This window comes from Ammospiza caudacuta, chromosome 30, assembly GCF_027887145.1.
Source record: "Ammospiza caudacuta isolate bAmmCau1 chromosome 30, bAmmCau1.pri, whole genome shotgun sequence".
Lineage (NCBI taxonomy): Eukaryota > Metazoa > Chordata > Aves > Passeriformes > Passerellidae > Ammospiza > Ammospiza caudacuta.
This window is the reverse complement of record NC_080622.1, coordinates 3138105-3164030: the sequence shown is the minus strand read 5'-3', so window position 1 is coordinate 3164030 and position 25926 is coordinate 3138105. Positions and strand designations below refer to the sequence as shown.

General features: G+C 64.1%; 4 protein-coding genes across 5 annotated transcripts; 3 read left to right on the top strand and 1 right to left on the bottom strand.

Annotated features, from left to right (window-relative positions):
- The first annotated feature begins 1029 nt into the window (after positions 1-1029).
- On the top strand, positions 1030-6478 carry MUC1 (mucin 1, cell surface associated). Its single transcript, XM_058821783.1, has 7 exons — positions 1030-1158; positions 1799-2403; positions 2652-2725; positions 2825-2967; positions 3229-3347; positions 3430-3576; positions 5985-6478. The coding sequence occupies exons 1-7, from the start codon at positions 1116-1118 to the stop codon at positions 6057-6059; spliced, it is 1206 nt and encodes a 401-aa protein (XP_058677766.1). The 5' UTR covers positions 1030-1115; the 3' UTR covers positions 6060-6478.
- Positions 6479-9328: 2850 nt separating this feature from the next.
- Positions 9329-19031, bottom strand: TRIM46 (tripartite motif containing 46). Of its 2 annotated transcripts, none has more exons than XM_058821772.1 (10): positions 18911-19031; positions 16824-17123; positions 15177-15520; positions 14553-14696; positions 14336-14431; positions 13959-14212; positions 13744-13865; positions 11356-11655; positions 10036-10333; positions 9329-9704 (listed from the first exon to the last, which is right to left on the bottom strand). In XM_058821772.1, exons 1-10 carry the CDS (start codon positions 19029-19031, stop codon positions 9329-9331), a joined length of 2355 nt encoding a protein of 784 aa, XP_058677755.1. The 2 variants fall into 2 exon arrangements, with proteins under 2 accessions (XP_058677755.1, XP_058677756.1); XM_058821773.1 differs by having other exon boundaries at positions 16824-17079; positions 18969-19031.
- Positions 19032-19584: 553 nt separating this feature from the next.
- On the top strand, positions 19585-23485 carry KRTCAP2 (keratinocyte associated protein 2). The gene is made up of 5 exons (XM_058821792.1): positions 19585-19641; positions 20402-20556; positions 22000-22063; positions 22246-22312; positions 23291-23485. The coding sequence occupies exons 1-5, from the start codon at positions 19638-19640 to the stop codon at positions 23409-23411; spliced, it is 411 nt and encodes a 136-aa protein (XP_058677775.1). The 5' UTR covers positions 19585-19637; the 3' UTR covers positions 23412-23485.
- A 447-nt stretch (positions 23486-23932) lies between these two features.
- Positions 23933-24697, top strand: DPM3 (dolichyl-phosphate mannosyltransferase subunit 3, regulatory). Its single transcript, XM_058821793.1, has 2 exons — positions 23933-24159; positions 24396-24697. Exon 2 carries the CDS (start codon positions 24402-24404, stop codon positions 24687-24689), a length of 288 nt encoding a protein of 95 aa, XP_058677776.1. The 5' UTR covers positions 23933-24159; positions 24396-24401; the 3' UTR covers positions 24690-24697.
- The last annotated feature ends 1229 nt before the right edge of the window (positions 24698-25926 follow it).

Sequence of the window (25926 nt, the reverse complement as noted above, 5' to 3'; positions counted from 1 at the left end):
AGAGTGGTGCTGTGGGGGGAGCAGAGTGGTGTGGGGGGAGCAGAGTGCTGTGGGGAGAGCAGAGTGGTGCTGTGTCCCACTCAACCTGCACATCCATCCCTTGCCCTCAATCACTGCAGCATGCAGGGTCCCCCCTCCCTGCTCCCCTTCTCAGCACCACCTCAGAACCCTTTGGCATGGCTGGGGTGGCACTTTGGCCGCACACGAGGCTGGCCAGGAGCCAAATGTGGGGATCCCAACCACGACCTCCCCAGGAACTGGGACCCTCACAGGAATCAGCACCTTGCTGAGACACTGGGGCTCTCCCAGGGATCAGGAATTTCTGCACAGTGGGACCAGTAGCTTTTGATGCCCATCCGTGCCAGGAGCACATGTCACCTGCGCCCAGGCACGGGCGGTGCCCGTTACCTCTGGGGTGGGGCACTGGCACCTGGCATCCCCCGTGTCCTGGCTGGGGATGGGGGTTTGTGCCTGCTGGGGGGGCCCTGGCACTTGGAGGGAGCTTACAGGGAGGCGCTGGGATGTGGTGGGGCCCTGGGCTGTACCTGCGTAATCGTTTCGGGGGGGTCACCGCTGCTTATTTGAGTGTAGGGCGAGGCGATGACCAGCCGCTAATGATTAACCCTGGGCTGAGCCGGAGGATGAGGCCCCTCCCTGCGCCAGGGGCTGGGGGGCTCCCTGTGCCCCCCGTGCCCCCCACCGGGTCGGTAGCTCAGCGTGGGCAGCCTGGCAGATGCTGCTCCACCCCTGCACCAGGATGCCCGGCTGCTGTCCCGTCCTGTGCCCACCGGGGCTGTGCCCACCCGAGGCACGGGGACGCTGCCAGTGGCGTCTCCAGAGCCAGGGAAGCGTGAAGGACCCAACCTGGGGGGCTGATGCTGTGGGTACCCCCTGGGCGCCGTGGCACCCCTGTGCCAAGCGGGGCAGAACGACCCCCCCTGCCTGGAGCCGGCGGCGGGGCGGGGCCTCCCCACCTGCTCCAGGTGCTCTATAAAGCTCAGGCCGCTGCCGAGCCGCCAGTTCCGGATCCCTGGAGTGAGGAGTGTGCCACCGGCTAACGGGAGAGCAGCCGCTGCCGAGCCCCGAGAGGCGCCGGCACCCCCTGGACGAGCCCCATGGCGTTCCCTGTCCTTCTGCTGCTGCTGCTGCTGGGCACAGGTGAGGGGCTGGGCACACGTGAGGGGCAGGGGGAGCAGAGCGGGATCCCTGTCAAAGTGGGGACTGGGGGATGCTGGAACCAGTGGCATCCTGGCACCCTGTTCTGGCTCTGGGGTGCAGCACCCCGGGGCTGGTTGTGCCCAGGTGTGTTGGTACCTGGGGGCTCAGGGCACGGCCCCTCTGCCGTGTCCACAGCTGGGCCAAGGGCTGGGCTGTGCCGGGACCAGCTGGAGCAGGCTGTGCCCGGGGCTGGCGGGCTGGAATGCAGGTGTGTCCCGCTGAGCACCCAGACCCCGCTGGGAACCTGCCTGAGAGCTGCCTGTGCTGGCCCCCAGCCAGGCCAGGCAGGTCTGGAGGGCACGAGGGCACCCAGCCTGTCACCCACAGCAAGGGGGGCTTTGTTGGGTGGCATGCCAGGGTTTGCAGGGCTGGGCATGGCGCTGGTGTCAGTGCCCAGCCAGCTGCACCTGGACCCTTGGTGGTGCCACAAGTGCCCGATCTTGGGGTGTTGCTGAAGGTCTTGTTTGCCTTGTGGGTGCTGGGGGTTGTGGTGCTGCCCACAGTGCCCAGCTGACGAGGTGTTTTGGGTGAAACCTTCCCTGACTGAGCTGCAGGCGTTGACTCCAGGGGTTTCCTCCAGGTACCCGTGCCATGACCACCGAGACAACCATGGAGATGGAAACCACCGAAACGACCACCGTGGAGATGACCACGGAAAGCACCGCCAGCACCTGGCTGCCAAATATATTCCCCAAAAGCACACGGGCCAGCCGGCCCCAAACCCCTGTCTTCCCCTACGCCACTGCGTCTCCTGGCAAAAACACCACGAACTTCCAGTTTGGCAACCACTCCACCAGCAATGCCACATCCAATGGCACTGTGGTGCCTGTCCCCAGCAGCCCAGCCATCCCCCGTGCCAATGCCACCTCAAACAGCAGCAGCTGGGCACCCCACCTTGGCACCAACGGCAGCTCTGTCGCTCCCACCACCACGCACGGCAGCACCAAAGGCAACGGGAGCACCAGTGCTCAGGTCTTCCCCACCCAGATAACGTCTGAGAGCAGCACAGCTCCCACCCAGGGTGGTCCCAACCCCAGCAAAACCTCAGCCCAGCTGCCTGGTCCTGCCCAGCTGCTCGTCCGTGTCCCACTGTCCTTCCGTATCATCAACAGGAGCTTCAACGAGAGCCTGCGTGACCCAGCATCAGAGGATTACAGGAGCCTGAGCCGCACTGTCCTGACCATGGTGAGTCCCAGCCCCATCAGCAGAGGCTCTGGGCTGTGCTGGGAAGGACTCCCCTCAATTTGGGGCAGAGGCTGTGCTGGGAAGGACCCCCCTCAATTTGGGGCAGAGGTTGTGCTGGGAAGGACCCCCCTCAATTTGGGGCTTTCCATGGAAGCATCCATTCTGCCAGTTCTGCATGGAGACAGGAAAGTGGGGTGTCTGTGTCTGTGTCTTGGGGAGGTGGCCATGACCTCAATGCTTCCTTCCAGTTCCAACACGTCTTTGGCTGCCTGGGCTGCATGGGCACGCAGACCTACACCGGGTGCAGTGAGCTGCAGTACAGGTGAGCAGCAGCGGCGCCACTGAGGTGTCCTGCAGTGTATCCCCCTGGTTTGTACCCCCTCAGGGGGCAGTCCGGGTGCTGATGTCTCCTGCCATGCAGCCAAGGCTCCGTGCAGGTCCAGTCCACCCTCGTGTTTGGAAATGGAAGCGATGCCGTCACTGCCGACGCTGCTGAGCAGCGCCTGAGGAAGAGCCTGGATCAGAATGGCTTCATCATGGGCCTGCAGCTGGACAGCATCCAGAGTGAGAACCTGGGGAGGGACGGGGATGGAGCCTGGGGGAAGCTTGGGGGGCTCCAGAAGCATTGCCCTGTCCTGGTTGAGGCGGGGGCTTGCTTGGTGCTGTGATGGGCTTGGGGCTTGCAGAGGGTGGGGCACATTCCCAGTGCCTGTGTCAGGCAGGATCCCTCTCAGCAGGGCTCAGACCCTGTGTCCTGTCCCAGGGACCTCTCAGGGCTCTATCCCAGCTCTGCCTGTGGTGCACACACAGCTCTGCTCCTTTCAGGTTCTGCAGCAGTGATATCCCCAGCTCCAGCGCCCATGATCCCGGACTGGGCCATCGCTCTGTTGGTCCTGGTCAGCATCCTGCTGCTCTTCACCATCTTTACCTGCCTCCTCCTGATGGTGAGGCCCCATCCTCACCCCTCACCTGCACGCTGTCCCTGTCCCCACACCAGCCAAGCTCTGACCCCTCTCTCTCCCCAAGTCCACCTGCACCTGCCGCCGCAAGAGCCGAGGGAAGCTGGACCTGCTCAGCCAGAAGGATTCCTACCACCCCATGGCTGAGTACCTGCAGTACCAGAGCCACGGGCGCTACGTGTCCCCCAACAGCAAACCCAACCCCTACAGCCAGGTGAGAGCCAGGGGCCCACACCTGGGGGCTCCCAGGGAGCAGGGGTGAATCCCTGGGTGCATGGCTGGGATCCCTGGGTTAGTGGGAGGTGATGGCAGGGCAGGGACGGAGATGGCAGGGATGGGGATGGCAGGGATGGAGATGGTGGGGCAGGGATGGAGATAGTGGGGCAGGGACAGAGATGGCAGGGCAGGGACAGAGATGGCAGGAATGGGGATGGCAGGGCAGGGACGGGAATGGCAGGGACAGAGATGGCAGGAACGGGGATGGCAGGGCAGGGATGAAGATGTCAGGGATGAGGAAGGCAGGGCAGGGGCAGAGATGGCAGGGATGGAGATGGCAGGGATGGAGATGGCAGAGCAGGGACGGAGATGGCAGGGGCAGAGATGGCAGGGGCAGACATGGCAGGGCAAGGACGGGGATGGCAGGGCAGGGATGTAGATGGCAGGGATGGGGATGGCAGGGCAGGGACAGAGATGGCAGGGGCAGAGATGGCAGGGCAGGGACAGGGATGGCAGGGCAGGGAAAGGGATGGCAGGGCAGGGAAAGGGATGGCAGGGCAGGGGCAGAGATGGCAGGGGCAGAGATGGCAGGGCAGGGACAGGGATGGCAGGGACGGGGATGGCAGGGGAGGGACAGAGATGGCAGGGCAGGGGCAGAGATGGCAGGGCAGGGATGGGGATGGCAGGGCAGGGACGGGGATGGCAGGGCAGGGACAGGGATGGCAGGGCAGGGATGGGGATGGCAGGGCAGGGACGGGGATGGCAGGGCAGGGACGGAGATGGCAGGGACGGGGATGGTGGGGCAGGGACGCTGCGCAGGGAGCTCGTCCCTCACCAGCCCTGCCGGGAGGTGAGTGTAACATTCACGCCTGGCTGGAGCAGCAACCAGCGCGGGCAGACCCGGCCCGGCTCCGGGGAGCTCCCCCGACCTTGGGCAGCCTCTCCCCGTGCCCGGCATCGGGGGTCTTGCTGCCTGCCCACCCTGGCCCTTCTCCTGCCCTGCTGCGTCCCTCAGCTCTGCCGTGGGTGGGAGCAGCGCTGGGGCACTGCAGAGCTGATGGAGGCGTTGCTGAGGAGGTGATTCCCGCAGCCAGCATCCCTCATCCCGCACCGGCAGCTCCCAAACTGCAGCCGGAGCTGGTGCTGTGCCTCCGGGAGCCACAGAGGGCTCTGCCAGGCGATGCTGGGCACGGGGGGCCGCCCTGTGTTCCCCCCAGGCGGGGCCGTGTCCAGCTGCTCCGGCTCGCTGAGAGCAGCTCACCCTGAGCAAATACCAGGGGCCTGGGTAAATATTTACCCTCGCACTCGCCGGGCCGGCTTATCGTGCGGGAACACGGCCGGGGCCGCCGCGGCTCCTCCTGCGCACGGGGAGCAGCGGCCCGGGATGTCCCTGGGGGCCCGGGGTGCCCACAGTGCCCATGGTTGGGGGCCCGGGGTGCCCACAGCGCCCATGGATGGGGGCCCGGGGTGCCCACAGTGCCCATGGTTGGGGGCCCAGGGTGCCCGCAGTGCCCATGGATGGGGGCCCAGGGTGCCCGCAGTGCCCATGGATGGGGGCCCGGGGTGCCCACAGTGCCCATGGATGGGGGCCCGGGGTGTCCCTGGGGGCCAGAGTGCCCACAGTGCCCATGGATGGGGGCCCAGAGTGCCCACAGTGCTCATGGATGGGGGCTCAGGGTGCCCACAGTGCTCATGGATAGGGGCAGCAGTCCACCATGGTGGGAGGATGCGATTTTTGCTTGCCCATAGTGGGCATGAAGAGGCTGCAGGTCTTCCTGTGCCCACCACAAAGGGAGGATGTAAATTTTGCTTGTCCATAATGGGCATGGAGAGGGTGCAGATCTTCCTGTGCCCACCATGGTGGAGAATGAGATTTTTAGTGTTCCATAGTGGCCGTGAAGAGGGTGCAGGTCTTCCTGTGCCCACCACAATGGAAGGAAGTGATTTTTGGTTGCCCATAGTGGGCATGGAGAGGGTGCAGATCTTCCTGTGCCCACTTCGATGGGAGGATGTGATTTTTAGTTGCCCACTGGCTGTGGAGAGGGTGCAGATCTTTCTGTGCCCACCACAGTGGGAGGATGCAATTCTTAGTTGCCCATAGTGGGCATGGAGAGGGTGCAGATCTTCCTGTGCCCACCACAATGGGAGGATGCAATTTTTGCTTGTCCATAGTGGCCGTGGAGAGGGTGCAGATGTTCCTGTGCCCACCACAGTGGGAGAATGCGATTTTTGCTTGCCCACAGTTGGCATGGAGAGGGTGCAGATCTTCCTGTGCCCACCACAATGGGAGAATGCGATTTTTGCTTGCCCACAGTTGGCATGGAGAGGGTGCAGGTCTTTCTGTGCTGCCCTAGGATGGGGGCTCCGCCCGGCCCTGACATTCCTCTCACCTTTCCTGCCCCGAAGGTGGCCGGCGGCAGCACCACGAGGTCCGGCACCTTCACCTACACCAACCCCGCCGCCGGCTCCGACAACCTGTGAAGGGCTGGCTGGAAGGAGCGCGGCTGCCGAGGGGAGGGGGCAGCCCCAGAGAGCCGCCCCCCGCTCCCGGGAGGGCAGCACCGGCCCCGGGCGCATCCCCCGGTGCTGCTCGGCCGTGGGCAGCGGGAGCCGGACGGTTCTGGAGCAGCCGGATTCGCGCACATGACAGAACTGCACGAGCGGAGATGGGAGAGGGAGGGAAGATCCCGCACACAGCCCACGGTCCCCGCACTCGCTTGGCTTTGCAACCCTGCTCCGTGCCAGGAGGACGGGGCTCGGGCTCCCGCTGCGATTCAACGGCTCTTTTTGTGGTGTTATTTTATATAAATATCTCTGTTTGCGGGGTGTTGGTGCCGGGCTTGGCTCGGCGGGGTGGCAGCTCCTGGGCTGGGGTGTATTTATCACGGTTCAAATAAAAGGATGGGGGGCAGCCGTGTGCCAGGGGGGCTTCTCTGGGACAGGGCTGGCGCCCGCCGAGGTGTGGCCTGGGCTTGGGTGGTGGCTCTTGTTTGCCGTTCCAGGCAATGCTGGGCTTGCTGCTGGGGATGTCACCGTGTCACCCCCTCTGGATGTCACCCATCCTGCCAGACCCCGTCCCTCTCACCCCTCCTGGCAGTTTCTGCTCACGGTTTACCGTGTCTGGTTTGACATGCCCGCTTTCCCCGTGGCTGCACAGGCGGAATGTTCAGCTGCACGTGTGTCCCTGGCTGCCTGCAGCGTGTCCTGCTCCCCTCCCCTGTGAGCCAGGCTCTTCCAAACCCTCACTGAGCCCCGAAAAGGCTCTGGGGATGCTGCAAGAAGAGACTGCGTGGCAGCAGCAGGGCACAAACCTTGGGAGCAGCCATCCCTGGCGGCCCCCTGGCAGCTCCAGTTTGAGCTGGGCCCCGTTCCTGGGCACTGGGAGTGTTTTGGCAACGGCTGAAAAGGCAGAAAAACAAGGAAAGCAACCCTTGCCCAAAGAAAAGCCCGTGTGGTGGCAGGCACGGGGCCAGAGCTTGGCTGGCTGGGAGCAGCCCCAGGAGCAGCACTGGGCAGCTGATGGAGCCCTCGGCCACAGAATGTGGGCTCTGGGTGGGGCCCGTGGCTGTGCCAGGTGCCCAGGAAGCCTGGCACGTGCTGGCAGCTATCAGAGCTGGGCTGGGGTGCAGCCAAGGGGTCTCTGGAGCACAGGGGGCTCCCCGAGACTGCTGGGGGGTGCATTGATGGGTGTCTGGCACAGTGGAGCACCCCCCACCCCCAGATCCATTCTGCCAGCTGGATATGGGGCTGTGTGCTTAGCACAGAGCCCCAAAGGGGATGGGGTGTGCCTGGCACTGCTGCTTCCCCCCTCAGCCCCCCCAGGCCTGGGCAGGGCCCCAGGGATCAGAACAGGGCCCTGATTTGAAGGGCTGGGCCCTACAAAGAGTTGCCTGTTCACAGAGAGCTCAGCCCTTTGGCCCCGTCCCCTTCGAGCTCCAGGGACAGGCACCCACCCACCCGTGGCCCCTCCACCTGCCATGCAGAGCACCCAGGTGAGGGGGTCCAGCTCCAATACCCATCTGAGAAGGTGCCTCAGCACCCAGCAGCCCCCCAGGCTGTTCTGGCTGCCCATGGGACTCCCCAGCAGTGCTGAAGTTTATTCTGGGCCCAGTGGAGAGCTGTCCTCTCCAGGAGCCCCCTGTGATGGGGTGGCAGTGACCACGTGGCCAGGCAGAGCACGGGCAGGACCTGACACGTCAGCACTGCCCGGGCTGGGCACGGTTGGCACCTGCTGGCCACGGCCCAAAGGACAGCCCGGCCCCATGGCCCTGGTGCCGTGCACGCCTCTGGACACGTGCTGCTGGACAGCCTGCTCTCACGGGCCCAAGGCCAGCCCAGCACCACAGCCCTGCTACCCCATAGCTCTGTGATCCCATAGCCCTCAGACCCCACAGCCCTGCTACCCCATAGCCCTGCAAATACACAGCCCTGAGACCCCATAGCCCTGAGACCCCACAGCCCTGAGATCCCACAGCCCTGAGACCCCACTGCCTGCTTCCCCCACAGCCCTGCCGCCCCACAGCCCTGCTATCCCATAGCTCTGAGACCCCACAGCCCTGAAAACCCACAGCCCTGCCACCCCACAGCCCTGCTACCCTACAACCCTGCAGCACCACAGCCCCATGACCCCACAGCCCTGAGACCCCACAACCCAATGACCCCACAGCCCTAAGACCCCACAGATCTGCAGTCTCACAGCCCCATGACCCCACAGCGCTGAGACCCCACAACTCTGTGGCCTCACAGCCCTGTGACCCCACAGCCCTGCAATCCCAAAGCCCCGTGACCCCATAGCCCTGTGACCCCACAGCCAACCCAGCTCCCCATGTCCCTTGTCACCCTGCCCCCATGCACACTCCAGCCCCACAGATAGCTCAGTCCCATGCTCCCCCTGTGCCAGGGAGGCTCTGGACGAGTCTGGCATTGCAGTTTATTGTAGGAAACCATGAAAATACAGCGTTTGTTGTAACAGAACCCAGGAGAAATGACAGCAGCTCGGACAGAGCCCGGCGTGGGACTGCTGGCACAGCCCCCACGGCTGTGCTGCGGCTCCCTGGCGGGTCAGATCCAGACCCTGCAGGCCCAGCCCACCCCGGCCATGGGTTGGGCACCCAGAGGTGTAACGGGAGCCAAGTGTGGCCCTGAGGCCACGTGCAGGGCTGGCCAGGCACGTTGCTCCCCAAGGACAGGGCAGAGCAGGCGGCAGGCACCGGGGTGCCCGGCAGCCCACGGGAGGGACCCCACGCTGGCTGTGCGCAGGGGCTGTGCCTGGCTGCAGCCAGATGATCCACGTTGAAAATGAGCCATTTTACAAAACATCTTCACACTTTGTTCCAGCCCAGCCTCCCCCTACCTCCCTCTCCCCCACCCCAGCTGCCTCCCCCACCCCAACCAGCACCCGGCCTCTCCCCTGCACTGTCACCCCACTGTCACCTTCCACCCCCCTCCCTGCGCAGCCCCGTCCCCCTCCCTGACCCCTCTCTAGGGCTGACCCTCTGCCAGCCCTGCCCACAGCCCCAGCCCAGAGCAGCCTGGGGCTGAGTTGGAGCCAGGGGCAGGCAGACAGGGTGAGGAGGGGACGGCAAAGCTGTCCCCATCCCCCCCCATCCCACAAAACAAACACCTGGCCTGTCCCCGGTGGCGGCAGGGCCGGGGCCACCCCTGCTCTGCTCTGCTCTGCTCCCTGGCCACTTGTGTCCCCCTGGTGCTCGCAGGGTGCCCGGGGGGCGTGTGGGGACCGCGGGCGTGGCTCAGTCCAGCTTGGCAAAGTTCCCAATGGTCACTTTCCTCTCCTGCTTGTTGGCCACCAGCTCCTGCAGGTGCAGGGCCCCGCCTCCGATGAAGCAGAAGGCGGGGCAGACGGGCCCCGAGCAGTCCACGCCGCACTCCCAGAGCTCGCGGAAGGACACGGCGTCGTAGAAGCTCACCTTGCCCTGCTCGTAGTCCAGGCAGATGCCAATGCGCGGGGGCAGGGGCACGGTGCAGCCGTTGGGGTCGCGGGACGTGAGGGCCGAGCCGTGGGACAGCAGGATCTTGCCCATGCCGATGGTGAGGAAGGCGTAGGGAGGAGGCGCCTCCACCGTTGTGTCCTCTGCCCCGCTGTCGTGGCCACTGTCAGGGTCATACCTGTGGAGGGGGGACAGGTGAGTCCTCCCACGGGAAAGGCAGGAGATCCCTCCACACCTCCAGGGATGGGCACCCACCCAGGAGGGCCCTGCCCTGCCTGTGGCCTCTCCACCTGCCATGCAGAGTACCCAGGTGGGGGGATCCAACTCCAATACCCATCTGAGAAGGTGCCTTAGCACCCAGCAGCACCCCTGGGTGGATTGGCCATTCATGGGACTCCCCAGCAATGCTGAAGGTGTTTATTCTGAGCCCAGTGGAAAGCTGTCCCCTCTCGGAGCCCCCTGACACCCAGCTGGGGAGGTAGGAACAAAACTGCACCCTCCAATCTCACCTGGGGCTCACCACGTCCTGCGGTACCTGGAACCACTCCTGCAGCTTGCTCTCCAGCCCCACGCCCACCTTGACCAGGTAGGAGCTGGGGTCCACGCAGCAGGCCCAGTAGCTCTTGCCCTGGGTGATGGCCACGTCGCCAATGACCAGGTCGATGGACAGGTGGCAGCTGGTCATGAGGCGCTCGGCGGCAAAGAGCATGGGGATGCCGGGCACGCTGCGCACCGCGCGCTGGTCCTTGCTGATGGCCAGCCGGTCCCGGTTGAAGCCCCAGCGGTTGTCCAGGAAGAAGTTGAGGACTGTGGGGAGCAGAGAGGAAAAAGGTGAGCAGCACAGCACAGCGGGGCGCCCTGCGTTGATCCAAGCACCCATGTGTGGTAATCACATATCCTCTGAACAGGGAGAGAAGTAGTTCTCCCAGGATTTTCCTGGGAAGCTGTGAGAAAGCTCAGAGAAAGAATTAAAACAATTATGATCTCAATCTCTGCACCTAGCAGCCAATCTGTTTGTCAAAGATGTTTACAAGAAGCGGCTGTCCCTTCTTGACCAACAGGTGAGAGAAGATTCCTAAAGGCCAACCAGGTCTTAGGTCTACCTTTGTTTCTATAAGAACTGTAGATTTCTAATAATAAAGTGCCTTTCATGTCTTCTGATGATGGAGTCTCACCTTTGTCTGACCCCAAGACCCCCCCCGAGACAAGGTGACCCTGACATGATCCCGTCCCCTCTCACCTGGGGTGGGTGGGTGACACCCCTTTGGTGACAATTGGTGACCCCGACGTGATCCCATCCCCTCTCACCTGGGGTGGGTGGGTGACACCCCTTTGGTGACAATTGGTGACCCCGACGTGACCCCATCCCCTCTCACCTGGGGTGGGCAGGCAATACCCCTTTGGTGACAATTGGTGACCCGGATGTGATCCCATCCCCTCTCACCTGTGGCAGGCAGGTGAACACCCCTTTAGTGACAATTGGTGACCCCAACATGATCCCATCCCCTCTCACCTGGGGTGGGCGGGCGGGCGATATCCCTTTGGTGACAATTGGTGGCCCCAACGTGATCCCATCCCCTCTCACCTGGGGCGGGCGAGCAATACCCCTGAGGTGACAATTGGTGACTCTGACATGATCCCATCCCCTCTCAACTGGGGTGGATGGGCGATACCCCTTTGGTGACAATAGGTGACCCCGACGTGATCCCACCCCCCTCTCACCTGGAGCGGTGACAATTGGTGACCCCGACGTGATCCTCTCCCCTCTGGGCAGGCAATACCCCTTTGGTAACTATTGGTGACCCCGACGTGATCCCATCCCCTCTCACCTGGGGCGGGCGGCGTGTGCAGGTAGATGTCCTCGCTGTAGTCCCCAAAACCTGCCTTGTTGTAGCCCTTCACCCGGAGCACGTAGACGCTGTCGGTGTCCAGGTACTCGACGAGGGCGCAGGTGCCCCTGACCTCCTCCCGCCGCTGCCACAGCTTCAGCCCCTTGGCCTTGGCGTCGGTCTTGCGGAACTCCACGGTGTAGTGCCAGGCGGGCGGCGAGTGCTGCGGCAGCCGCCAGCACAGGAAGATCTGGTCGTAGGTGTAGGTGCGCTGCGTGTCGATGACGGGGGCCTCGGGCGCTGCGGGGAGAGGCGGCAGCGGGCGTCAGGCAGCATCCCCCACCCCGCGGGCAGGGAGGCGGCCGGACGCAGGGAGGGGGCATTCCGGGATTCCGGACGGACGGACGGACGGACGGACGCACAACCAGCGGAGTCTAAAGGGGTCTGACTGCGGAGGACCGTGTGTCGGCACCGGAGGAGAGCGAGAGTCGGGGAGACAGAGGAGCTGCTGCTGTGGGGCTCCAGGGACCAGACAGGCCGAGTGCAAGTCAGGAGGGAGGAGAGAGAGAGAGAAAGAGAGAGAGTGGAGGCAGCAGGAGAGGAAGAGGAAGAGGAGGAGGAGGAGATGGGGATGGAGGGTGGTAGAAGGTACTGGCAGGAACAGAGGCAGGGAGGGGAGGGGAGATGAAGGGTGGCAGGTGGGAGAGGGGTAAGGAAAGGGTGGGAATGGGGCAAGGAAGAGAAAGGAAACAGGATGAGGAGGGAGGTAGAAATGGGGCAAGGAGAGGGATGGAAATGGGAGAGGAAGAGGACAGAAATGGGGTGAGAGTAAGATGGAAATAAAGAGAGAAGGAGAATTGAAATGGGGGTAACAATGGGGCAAGGACAAGGTGGGAATGGGATGCAGAAAGGGAAAGAAATGGGGTGAGCAGGATGGAATTGGGGTGAAGAGGCAGATGGGAATGGGGCGAGGGGGGAAAGAAATGGGATAAGGAGAGGGGTGGAAATAGAACGAGGAAGAGAAGGGAAATGGGGTGAAAGTGGGAGAGAAATAGGGGGCAGATGGGAAAATAAATGGTAGAGGAATCTGGACATAAATGGGGTGAAGGGGAGACAAATATGAGGCAAGAAAGGGAATGGAAATGGGACAAGAGGGGGAAGAAAATTGAAGAAGGAGAGGGGTGGAAATGGGGCAAGGAGAGGATGAAAATGGAGTGTGGAAGAGGATGGAAATGGGGTGAGACTGGGATGGAAATTGAGAGTGGGGGAATGGAAACAGGATGAGAAGAAAGTGGAAACGGCAAGGATGGGGTTGAAATGGGGCAAGGGAGAGTGGAAATGGGATGAGGAGGGAGCAGAAAATTGGATTATGAATGGGACAGAAGTGAGGTGAGCATGTGGACAGAAGTGGGGTGACAGTTGAACAGAAATGGAGCGAGGAAGGGGATGGAAACAGGGCGAGAGGAGACAGAAATGGGGCGAGGAAGAAAATGGAAACAGGACAAAAGGGGATGGAAATGGGGAGAGAGAGTGCAGAAATGGGAAAAGGAATGGAATGGAATGGAAATGGAGCAAGGATTGGGACAGAAATGGGGTGAGAAAGGATGGAAATGGGGTGAGAGAGGGCAGAAATGGGGCAAGGAAGGGGATGGAAATGGGGTGAGAGAGGGCAGAAATGGGGCAAGGAAGGGGATGGAAATGGAGCAAGAAGCGGGACAGAAATGGGGCACGAGGGGGATGGAAATGGGGTGAGGATGGGGATGGAAATGTGGCGAGAGGGGGCGGGAGGGCAGGAGGAGGGCGGCAGATGGAGGAGGCAGAGCCACCGGCTGCCAGCGCCGGCGGGCAGGACGGGGATGGAGGGGATGGAGGATGGCGGCGGAGCGGGGCCAGGGACGGGAGCAGGATGGAGGGATGGAGGGATGGGAAGAGAGAGCGGGGCGGCTCTGGGGCAGGGGTGTGACTTGCCTCAGTTACTTCGGTGACGCCTCGGCAGCGGCCGCAGCCTATAAACAAAGAGAGGTAGAAGCAGGTCTGAAACGTGTCGCCAGCGGGTCTGGCAGGGCCACGCGGCTCCTGCCCTGCGGGAAGCGCCTGCCCGGCAGCGGGGGCAGCTCCGTACTCACCCCGCGGCACTGCTGCTGCCCTCACCTGGCACCACGGCCCTGCCTGCCTGCCCCTGGCCCCGGCGCCCTGGCACAGGGCAGGGCAGGGGTATCTCTGGGGGCTGCTGGGGCGGGGGCTGTCCCTGACGGGGAGGGGGCACCGGCAGATCCGCGAGCAGCCGTGGCTGAGCTGCAGCTCCGAGGCGGGCAGGGACCCGCTCTGCCCGCAGGGGCTGTGCCTGGGCACGGGGCACAGCCGGTGCCCGGGTCCCGGTGCCTTTACCTCGGATGAAGGCCAGGTCAGTGAGCAGCTTCAGCTCCCTGCTGACATCCAGCTGGAAGTGGCTGAAGGAGGCGTTGGCTGCAGGACGGAAGCTCTGCAGCGAATCGGTGGCCCTGAGGATCCTGCAGCACAGGAGAGCGGCGATGTCAGGGTGGCACCGCGGGCACCAGAGAGTCCCAATGCTCCCTGGCAGCTCCATGCCCACAGCCCAGTACCTGTTGTGCAGCTGCTTGGCAGCCTGGACAAAGCAGGGGTGGTCAGTCTCCTTCAGCACCTCCTGGGCATAGCCCACCATGCCCGAGTTCTCCAGCATGGCCTGGTGCTCCCGGATCTGGCCGTGCAGGCTGGCCAGCCGCTCCTGCTGGCACTCCTCGATGGCCTGCAGCAGCGTGGCCCGCTTCTCCTCCAGCATGGCACAGAGCCCCTGGATCAGCTGGGACACCTCTTCCTTGGCCTGTGAGCCGTTCACCTGCCGGGCACAGGCATGGCAGGGTCAGCGTGCGGCACCTCCTGGGATCAGAGGGGACTGGGCTGGCTATGCCACCCCTGCCTAGGGACAACTCAGGGACAGACGGGCACCCTCTGCCCTTACCTCTGTGTGTTTCACTGTCTCCTCCAGCTCAGCAATCTGGGTCTGCACCGTGTCCTGGCTGCTCAGGATGTAGGCGAGGCTCTTTGTCAGCTTCTCCTGCAGGAAGGTGATGAGATGTGGTGCCAGCAGCCCCCGCCCCACACCCCCCCTCTGCACTGGGGCTCTGTGGTGCCCCCAATTCCCCACAGAGCCCCAGCCTGGCCCCAGGAGCCCTTACCCTGAGGGCCTGGTAGGCGCTGAGCACCGGGGTGATCTTGTGGCTGGTGTGGGTGCGGCGCACGCGGCAGAGCTGGCACACCAGCCGCTGGCAGGTCTTGCAGTAGTGAGTCACCTCCTCCTTGTGCTCCGGGCACATCAGGCCCTGCACGAGCACAGCAGGGCTCAGCGGGGCTCTGCACCTCCCTCCACCCCCGAGAGTCCCACCCCTGCACCCCAGATCTCAGCATCACAGAATGGTCGGGGTTGGAAGGGCACCTGGAAGATCATCTTGTTCTAACCTGCCTGACATGAGCAGGGACATCCTCAACCAGACCCCATTGCTCAGAGCCCCACCTTGGCCTTGAACACTTCCAGGGCACCGTGTCCCAGAACCACACCACCCTCACTACAAGAATTTTTTTCTAATTTCTAACCTAAACTTACTCCCTTTCAATCTGAACCCATTGCTCTTTATCCTGTCACTCCAGGCTTTTGTAAACAGTCTTGCTCCATCCTTTCAAAAGCTCCCTTCAAACACCAGAAGGCCACAATTTGGTAACCCCAAACCTTCTCCTCTCCAGGCTGAACAATCCCAACCCCCTCAGCCTTAATCAGGAGGATTAAGGCGGGCAGGATGACCCACCTTGGGGCGGAAGGTGAGGGTGGGGGGCGTGGGCTCGTGCTGGGCTTTCTGCGTGCCCCAGGGGTGGTAGAGCTTGAAGCACTCATTGCAGAAGCTGGACTTGCACTCCGTGCAGCCCTTGGTGGCCTCCAGCTGCGGGGGCTTGCAGAACTGGCACATGATGGCGGCGCTGATGTTGATGGTCTGCCGGTAGCGCTCCACCACGCGCTCCAGGGTCAGGTTGCGGAAGAGGCTGCCCAGGCCCCGCTCGCCCAGGTCCACGTCCCGCTGGCAGGCGGGGCACGGGAAGCTGACGGTCTGCGGGTGCACGGCGCCCCGCTTGCGCCCCGGGTAGGTGCCAAAGCCTGTGGGAGGGAGGCGGGGATGGAGTTAGCAGGGCAAAGAGACCCATCCTCACCTCTGTCCCTTCCTGTTGTCCCTGCTCCCAACCCCTCCAGCCATCCCTGTCCCCGTCCTTTCCAGCCATGCTCACCCCCTCTGCTGTTCCTATTCCTTCTGCCATCCCCTCCAGCCATTCCCTTCCCCTCCATCCATCCCTGTTCCCTCCAGCCATCCCTGTCTCTCCAGCCATCCCTGCCCTCATCCTCTCCAGTCATCCCTGTCCCTTCCAGCCATCCCCTTCTCCTCCAGCCATCCCCCTCTCCTCTAGCTGTCCCAAACCCCTCCAGCCATCCCTGTCCCCATCCCCTCAACCATCCCTGTCCTCTCCAGCCATTTCTGTCTCCTCTGCTGTCCCCATCTCCTCCAACCATCCATCCCTGTCCCCTCCAGCCATCTCTGTCCCCTCCAGATGTCCCCATCACCTCTGGCTATCCCAAACCCCTCCAGCCATCCCTGTCCCTATCCTCTCCAGCCATCTCTGTCCCCTCCAGCCATCCCCCTCTCCTCCAGCCATCCCTGTCCTCAACCTCTCCAGCCACCCCTGTCCTCTCCAACCATCTCTGTCCACTCCAGCTGTCCCCATCCCCTCCAGCTGTCCCAAACCCCTCCAGCCATCCCTGTTCCCATCCTCTCCAGCCTGTCCCCATCCTGTCCCCATCCTCTCCATCCTGTCCCTATCCTCTCCAGCCATCCCTGTCCCCATCCCCTCCAGCTGTCTCAAACCTCTCCAGCCATTCCTGTCCCCATCCCCTCAGCCACCCCCACCGTCTATAGCCATCCCTGTCCCCTCCAGCCATCCCCCTCTCCTCCAGCCATCTCTGTCCCCATTCTCTCTGGCTATCCCAAACCTCTCCAGCCACCCCTTTCCTCTCCAGCCATCCCTGTCCCCTCCAGCTGTCCCCATCCCCTCTTGCTATCCCAAACCTCTCCAGCCACCCCTGTCCTGACCCCTCTGGCCATCCCAAATCCCTCCAGCCATCCCTGTCCTCATGCTCTCCAGCCACCCCTGTCCTCTCCAGCCATCTCTGTTCCCATCCTCTCCAGCCTGTCCCCATCCTGTCCCCATCCTCTCCATCCTGTCCCTATCCTCTCCAGCCATCCCTGTCCCCATCCCCTCTGGCTGTCCCAAACCTCTCCAGCCACCCCTGTCCCCTCCAGCTGCCCCCATCCCCTCAGGCTGTCCCAAACCCCTCCCTGTCCCCATCCCCTCAGCCACCCTTGCTGTCTCCAGCCATCCCCGTCCCCTCGTTGTCCCTCCAGCCCCACCTGACTTGAGCAGGCGGTCCAGCCGGTCGGGTTTGGGGACAGCCCTGCGGCCCAGGCGGGGGCTGCGGGTGGAGGGGGTGGCGGCGGGCGAGGTGGGCTCGGAGGTGGGGTCGCAGTACAGGTGCCCGTGCTGCAGCAGCACCTCGCTGGCACACACGTGGCACACGTTGTGGGTACAGGGCAGGGCCAGCGGCTGCTTGTACATCTCCTTGCACACCGGGCACACCAGCTCCCGCTCCATGTTCTTCATGCTGGTCTGCGGAGAGAGCGGGAGCGTCACCCGCTGGGGACACAGCGGGGCTGGACCAGATGGGACCGGCACCAGGGCCAGGATCTGGGCCAGGACCAGCACCAGGGCCAGGAGCAGGGCCAGCATCAGGTCTGAAATCAGCACCAGGGTCAGGATCTGGGCTAGGACCAGAACCAGGACCAGAATCAGGGCTGAGATCAGTATCAGCACTGGGGCTGAGATCAGCACCAGGGCCAGGACTAGGACCAGGGCTAGGATCAGGGCCAGGACCAGGATCAGGGCCAGGACCAGCACCAAGGCCAGGGTCAGGGTCAGCATCAGGGCTGAGATCATCAAGAGGGCCAGGACCAGCACCAGGACCAGGATCAGCACCAGGACTGAGATTAGCACCATGACTGGGATCAGGACCTGGGAACAGCTCTAGGGCCAGGACCAGCACCAGGGCCAGGATCTGGGCCAGGGCTGAGACCAGCACCAGGGCCAGGAGCAGGGCCAGCATCAAGGCCAGAACCAGGACCAGAATCAGGGCTGAGATCAGCATCAGGGCCAGGATCAGGGCCAGGACCAAGACCAGGATGAGCAGCAGGCCTGAGACCAGCACCAGGACCAGGATCAGCATCAGGACCAGGATCAGCACCAGAACTGAGATTAGCACCATGACTGGGATCAGGACCTGGGAACAGCTCTAAGGCCAGGACCAGAACCAGGGCCAGGATCAGGGTCAGGACCACAGGGACATCAAGGCCATCAGGACATCAGGGCTGATATCAGAATCAGGGCCTGGGACCAGCACTAGGGCCAGGGCCAGGACCAGCACCTGGGCCAGGATCAGCATCAGGAGCAGGATCAGGAGCAGTACTGGGACCCAGGATGGGATGGAGACAAGGACAGGGACCACCATCAGGCCAATGATGGGGCCTGGGACCAGCACCAGGGACGGGATGAGGACAAACACCAGGAGCAGCAGCAGGATGAGGATCAGGGCTGCCACTGAGATGAGGAATGGAGCTGGGATCAGCATCAGGGCCAAGATCAGGGCCAGCACTGGAACCACAGCCAGGAGCAGGGCCAGTGTCAGGAGCAGCACTGGGATAGGAGCAAAGGCTGGGACCAGCATCATGGCCAGGATCAGGCCTGGAAGTCAGGGCCAGCAGCAGGATGAAGCCAAGGGCTGGACTGGGGATGGGAACTGGGGCCACAGCAGGACCAGGACTGGGGCCAGCACTGCCACCAGGAGCAGCATCATGGCCAGGATCAGGCCTGGGGGCAGCAGCATGGCAGAATCAGCACCAGCACTGCGATCAGAGCCTGGATGGGGCCCAGGCCTGGTGTGAGGATGGGACTGGGACTGGGCCCAGGATCAGACCAGTATCAGGACTGGCAGTGCAATGGGGAGGGGGGCCACCACTGTGATCAGCACCAGGATGGGCCCGGGGCTGGAATGGGGATGATGGCTGGGATGGGGATGAGGACCAGCACTGGGATCAGCACCAGGATGGGCCCGGGGCTGGGATGGGGATGGGGACTGGGATGGGTGTGGGATTGGAACTGGGATGGAGAGGGAGATGGGGGCCAGGATGGCGATGGGGGCTGGGATGGGGACTGGAGCTGGACCCACAGCAGAGCCCTGGGACCAGCGCCAGGACCGGGCTGGGCACCAAGATCGGGGCCGCCCTCTCGGCACCCGGTGCCACCGGCTCGACCGCGGCTCGGTGTGGGGGGGTCCCGATGCCGGGGGATACCCGGGGGTCGCTGCGGTGAGTCGGGGTGCGGGTCCGCTGCCCGCCCACCCCTCAAGGGCATCGCCCTCCCCCCCCGGTCCCCGCCGCGTTGCCACGGCGACCCGGTCCCGGAGGACCCCTGTCCGCCCCCCCGCCGCCACCGCGGCCGCTCACGCTGATGCGGACGAGCGCGTCCATGATGGAGGTGAAGGTCTGCAGGTCCTCGCCCTCGGCCATGGCTCCGCTACCCGCGCCCGTGCCTGCGGCGGCGGCGGCAGCAGCGGCGGCCGCGATGGCCCCGGTGTGTTGCAGGGAGCGGCGGAGCCGGGGGGAGCGCGGGGGGCGGCGGCGCGCATGCTCGGCGGCGCCCGCCCCGCCGGCACCGGAGGGCGGTGGAGACACCGGAGGGGCGGCACCGGTGTGGGGCGGGGGCGAGCCGCGCGGGGATGCTCTCGCCGCACCCCCGGGCATCCCTCGAGGAGCGACACTCGGGCAGCGGCGCAGGGGACGGGCTACGGGCAGGATGAGCATGGCACCGGTACCAGCAGTGCTCCAGGGGATGTTCCCGGGGGTGCTCCCGGTGCCGGTACCGGGGCCGGTGCTCGGTGCGGGGGTCCCGTCCCCGCGCTGTTCCCGTCCCCTCCGCCAGAGGGCGCTCCGGGACGGCGCGGACTTGCAGCGCCACTCCCGGCCGCGAGGGAGCGCGCTAGGAGGGGCGGGGCCTCCCGCGCATGCGCAGTGGCGCGGCCCGGCGGTGCTGCCGTGTCCCCGCTGCGCGCGGGCGGAGTGCGCGTGCGCAGAACGGCGGTACCGGGAGCGGCACCGGGACGGGCTGGGGGCACCATGGGTAACGGGGGGGGCACGGGGGGTAACGGGGGGGGGCACGGAGACTGGGGTGATGATGGGAATGCTGGGGGCACGGGGATAACGGGGGTAACGAGGCAAGGGGAAATGGGGACAGGGAATGGAGGTGTGGCAGGGCAGGAGGGTGTTGGGGGCACGGGTATAATGGGGTTAACGGGAACGGGGGGTACCGGGGACAGGGAACGAAGGGGTGATGGCATAGTAGGATGTTGGGGGCATGGGGATAATGGGGTTAACGGGAGCTGGGGTTAATGGGGCAGGGGGCAATGGGGAGAGGGAATGGAGATGTGGTGGGTCAGGAGGGTATTGGGAGCACAGGGATAACGGGGTTAACGGGAACGGGGGGTACCGAGGCAGGGGGAAACGGGAAGAGGGGGATGGAGGTGCGATGACACGGGGGTAACGGGGTGGGGGGGTAATAGGGACAGGAGATGGAGGTGTGGCAGGGCAGGGGGATATTGGGGGCACGGGTATAATGGGGTTAATGGGGCAGGGGGCAATGGGGAGAGGGAATGGAGGTGTGGCAGGGCAGGAGGGTGTTGGGGGCACGGGTATAATGGGGTTAACGGGAACGGGGGGTACCGGGGACAGGGAATGGAGATGTGATGGCACAGGAGGGTATTGGGGGCACAGGGATAACGGGGTTAACAGGATCTGCGGGGCAGCTGTGCTGAGGGAAGGGGGGCACAGCGTGGCCCCGGTGCCGGTGCCAGTCCCGGTGCTGAGGCGGCCCCGGGGCGCAGCCGTAGGCACGGGCACGTCGCTGGCGCTGTCGTCGCTGCTGTCGCTGCTGCTGTTCGCAGGGATGCAGATGTACAGCCGGCAGCTGGCCTCCACCGAGTGGCTCACCATCCAGGGCGGGCTGCTGGGCTCGGCGCTCTTCGTCTGCTCCCTCACGGCATCCCGGGGACACCGGAGGGGCTGCAGGGGGCGGGGGGCTGGCAACGGGAGCACAGGGGTGGTGGGAGGCAGCCCCCATAGCACCCCCCTACTGCCCTCCCCATTGCACCCCCAAACTGGCCTTGGGGCCCTCCCCATTGCAACCCATCCCATCCACCCATTGCACCCCCAAACTGCACCTGGTGCCCTCCCCATTGCACCCCATGGCCCTCTCTGCACCCCCAAACTGGGCCTGACACTCTCCCCTCGTTGCACCTCTTTGGCCCCCCATTGCACCCCATAACTGGCACTGGTGCCCTCCCCATTACACCCCCAAACTGGCCCTCACTGCACCCCCAAACTGGGCCCAGTGCCCCCTATTGCACCCCTATGGCCCTCACTGCACCCCCAAACGGCCTGATGCCCTCCCCATTACACCCCCAAACTGGGCCTGGTTGCACCCCCAAACTGGTGCCTGTGTCCTCCCCATTGCACCCCCTTTAGGCCTCACTGCACCCCCACACTGGCCTTGGTGTTATCTCCCCATTGCACCCCCAAACTGGTCTTGGTCCCCTCCCTACTGCACCCCCAAAGTGGCCTTGATGCCCTCCCCACTGCACCCCTATGGCCCTCACTGCACCCCCAAACTGGTATTGGTACCCTCCCCACTGCACCCCCAAACTGGCCTTGGTCCCCTCCCCATTTCACCCCTTTGGCCCTCACTGCACCCCCACACTGGGCCTGATGCCCTCCCCACTGCACCCCTATGGGCTCCACTGCACCCCAAACTGGCCTTGATGCCCTCCCCACTGCACCCCTATGGCCCTCACTGCACCCCCAAACTGGCCTTGATGCCCTCCCCCCCATTGCACCCCCTTTGGCACCCATTGCACCCCCAAACTGGCCCTGGTGCCCTCCCTATTGCACCTCCCCACTGCACCCCCAAACTGGCCTTGATGCCCTCCCCATTACACCCCCTATGGCCCTCACTGCACCCCCAAACTGAGCCTGATGCCCTCCCCCCATTGCATCCTTTATGGCCCCCACTGCACCCCCAAACTGGCCTTGATGCTCTCCCCATTGCAGCCCCAAACTGGGCCTGTTGTCCTCCCCATTTCACCCCTATGGCCCTCACTGCATCCCACCCCCAAACTGTCCCTGGTGCCCCATTACACCACCCCATGGCCCCCATGGCACCCCCAAACTGTCCCTGGTGCCCCATTATACCACCCCATGGCCCCCATGGCACCCCCAAACTGTCCCTGGTGCCCCATTATACCACCCCATGGCCCCCATGGCACCCCCAAACTGTCCCTGGTGCCCCATTACACCACCCCATGGCCCCCATGGCACCCCCAAACTGTCCCTGACACCCTCCAGAGCTCCCTTCCCTGCAGAGGGCCGGCAGGATGGGAAATGGGGGGCAGCAGGATCCCGTTGTTTGCCTTAACTCCACACCCAGGCCTTCAACAACCTGGAGAACCTCATCTTCGGGAAGGGCTTCCAGGCCAAGATATTCCCTGAGAGTGCGTGTTGGGGGAGCCCAGGGGGGAAGTGGGGGTGACCGAAGGGCTGGGGGTGCTCCAGCAGTGGCACTGGACGGTCCCAGCCCTGCCCTGGAGCTTCTCCTGGGTCTGGGGGAAATTCTGCTGTTCCCCCATCACTGGGGGCAGCCCTGCAGCACCGTGGGTCTCCTGCTTCTCCACAGTCCTCACCTGCCTCCTGCTGGCCCTGTTCGCCTCTGGCCTCATCCACAGGGTCTGTGTGACCACCTGGTACGTCCTGAGGTGTCCTCGGCGGGGTGGGAGGGACCGAGGGGACACAGAGGGCGCACGGGGGACACTGGGAGCGGGGCAGGAGGCTGGGCAGGGAGCATCAGAGAGCTGGTGGGAAGGGCAGGAGAGTGGGATGCAAGGGGAAATTGTTGTTTCAGGAAGGGCAAGGGAGTAGGATCCAATGGAATTTAAGAAAGGCAGGAGAGTGGGATCCAATGGAATTTGTTGGTTTTGGAGGAGCGGGAGTGGGATCCAAGTGGAAAGTGTTGGTTTAGGAAAGGCAGGAGAATGGGATCCAGGGGGAAATTGCTGTTTTAGGAAAGGCAGGAGAATGGGATCCAGGGGGAAATTGCTGTTTTAGGAAAGGCAGGAGAATGGGATCCAGGGGGAAGTAGCTGTTTTAGGAAAGGCAGGAGAATGGGATTCGAGGGAGGGTGTTTGGGAAGGACAGGAGAGTGGGATCCAACAGAAATTGTTGGTTTAGGAAGGGCAGGAGAATGGGAACCAAGGAGAAATTGGTTCAGGAAGGGCAGGAGAGTGGGATCCAGGGGGAAGTTGTTGGTTTGTTGGTTTAGGAAGGGCAAGAGAGTAGGATCCAATGGAAATTTATGGTTTAGAAAGGGCAGGAGAGAGGGATCCAAGGGGAAATTGGTTCAGGAAGGGCAGGGGGAAATTACTGGTTTATGAAGGGCAGGAGAGTGGGATCCAAGCGAAGGTGTTTGGTTTAAGAAGGGCAGGAGAGTGGGATCCAGGGGGAGATTGGTTCAGGAAGGGCAGGGGAGTGGGATCCAAGGGGAAAATGTTGGTTTAGAAAGGGCAGGAGAATGGGATCCGAGCGGAAAGTGTTTGGGAAAGGCAGAAGAGTGGGATCCAGGGGAAAATGGTTTAGGAAGGGCAGGGGGATGGGACCCAGGAGAAAGGTGTTGGCATGTTGCTGCCCCCAGCAGCTGAGCAGCCTCTTCCCTTGTGCCCCTGTAGCCTCATCTTCTCCATGGTGGGTCTCTACTACATCAACAAGATCTCCTCCACTCTCTACCAGTCCACAGCGCCCGTCGCTCCTCCTGCCAAGGCTGTTGGCAAGGGCAGGAAGAGAAATTGATGTCCTGCTGCCCCTTCCTGGGGCAGCCCCCTCCCTGTGGCCGATCCAGGACCCCTCCCTGCCCAATAAAGCCATTTCTTTGTAGCTGCTTGTCCCCTGTGCCAGCTGCCAGCCCTGCTGTGTGCCAGCGTGGCTGGAAGTGGCCCTGGAGCCTGGGGTAGGTTCTGGGGTGCCCAGGGGTGGCCAAGGGTGGCAGATTTGCTGCTGGCACCTTGTGTGCCCAGATCTGCAAGGAGTGGAGCCGGGATTGGAGCAGACTGGAGTGGGCAGGGGGCTGTGGGGGTCCAGCCCCAGCTGTGCTGGCACAGGCTGGTGCCCTTGGCAGGGCATCACAGACCCGTCTGTGCCCTCCGCACGACCCCGGGGGGGGCACCGGGGTTGGGGAGGGAGGGGGGTGGGAACGGCGCGGTTCCCGCAGCCGTGGGAGGGCGGGCGGGACTCGCTCCCACGCCGGCTCCCTGGCACCCCTCCGGCCGGACGTGCAGGAAACCAGATGCTTCCTGCGGCCGCGGCGGCGGCCCACAAAGCCCGGCGCTTCCTGCGGCACCGGGAGCGGGGCCGGAGCGGGGCTCCCGGAGGGTTCCCGGAGGGTTCCCGGTGCTGCCGCGCCCCGCCAGCAGGGGGCGCGCTCTGGAGCCGCTCCGCCGAACTACAACTCCCGGCAGCCTTCGCGTGCGGGGCGCTGCCGTGACGTCATCGCTGCGCCGGGCGGGGAGAGGGACCGGCACCGGGAGCGGGACCGAGCCAGGTGGGGGTGGGGCAGGGCCCGGGTCCCGGTTCGGGTTCTGGGTCTGGTTCTTTGGGGAGGGCTCGGTCCGGCGCGTGGAGGCCCAAGGGGAATTGGGGCCGCGCTCCGGTCAGGAGGCCCCGGGTGAGACTGGGGCCGGTGCGGGGCGCTCCGTCTCTCCCGGTTCTTCTTCTCTGCCGCTCTCCCGTTTTCTCCCCTGTTCCTCTCACGCCTCTCCCACTCTCCTCTCCCCTCAGGCCGCCATGACCAAGCTGGCCCAGTGGCTCTGCGGACTGGCCCTGCTGGGCTCGGCCTGGGCCGCGCTGGCTCTGGCCCCGCCGGGGCTGCAGCCGCCGGGCCCGCTCCGCCAGGCGCTGCTGCCGCTGCCCGTCTACCTGCTCGTGGCCTTCGGCTGCTACTCGCTGGCCACCGTGGGCTACCGCCTGGCCACCTTCAATGACTGCGAGGAGGCGGCGGCCGAGCTGCAGGAGCACATCAGGGCGGCCAGGGCGGACCTGCGGCGGCGGGGGCTGCGCCTGGGAGCCGAATAAAGGCCCGAGACGGTGCTGGCCGTGCTGTGTGTGACACCGGGACGGTGCTGGCTGTGCTGTGTGTGACACCGGGACGGTGCTGGCCGTGCTGTGTGTGACACCGGGACGGTGCTGGCTGTGCTGTGTGTGACCGGGGACGGTGCTGGCCGTGCTGTGTGTGACACCGGGACGGTGCTGGCTGTGCTGTGTGTGACACCGGGACAGTGCTGTGTGTGACACCGGGACGGTGCTGGCTGTGCTGTGTGTGACACCGGGACGGTGCTGGCTGTGCTGTGTGACCGGGGACAGTGCTGGCTGTGCTCTGTGTGACCGGGGACAGTGCTCTGTGTGACCAGAATGGTGCTGTGTGTGACCCCAGGATGGTGCTGGATGTGCTGTGTGACCGGGGACAGTGCTGGCTGTGCTGTGTGACCCGGGACGGTGCTGGCTGTGCTTTGTGTGACCGGGGACGGTGCTGGCTGTGCTGTGTGACCGGGGACAGTGCTGACTGTGCTTTATGTGACCGGGGACAGTGCTGTGTGTGACCCCGGACGGTGCTGGCCGTGCTCTGTGTGACCGGGGACAGTGCTGTGTGTGACCAGAATGGTGCTGTGTGTGACCCCAGGATGGTGCTGGCCGTGTTGTGTGTGACCTGGGACAGTGCTGGCCGTGCTCTGCGTGACACTGGGATGGTGCTGTGTGTGACACTGGGACAGTGTTGTGTGTGACCCGGAATGGTGCTGTGTGTGACACCAGGACAGTGCTGGTCATGCTGGGTGTGACCTGGGACATGGCAGGGGTCTCCAGGCTGCGAGCACTGAGAGCCTTGGAGGCTGCTGGAAGGCACCCAGAGGGATGATTTTGGTTCTCCCAGGGAATCACTGAGCTCTCGGGGTGTGCAGGGAGGGTTTGGAGCTTCTGTGAAGGGCATGGTCTCCATGTGGGTCCACTGAGAGCTTTGGGTGCTTCTGGAAGCCACCCAGAGGAGTCACTGGGTTCTCTTGCGGGGATTGCTCGGCTCTTGGGGTGTGCAGGGAGGGATTGGGGGTTCTGAGAAGGGCATGGTCTCCGTGTGGATGGCTGCTGCTGGAAGGCACCCAGAGGAATGATTATTTTGGTTCTCCTGGGGGAGTCGCTCGGATCTTGGGGTGTGCAGGAAGGTTTTGGGGGTTCTGTGAAGGGCAGGGTCGCCATGGGGGTCCACTGAAAGCCTAGGGGGCTGCTGGAAGACACCTGGAGGAGTCACTTGGTTCTCCAG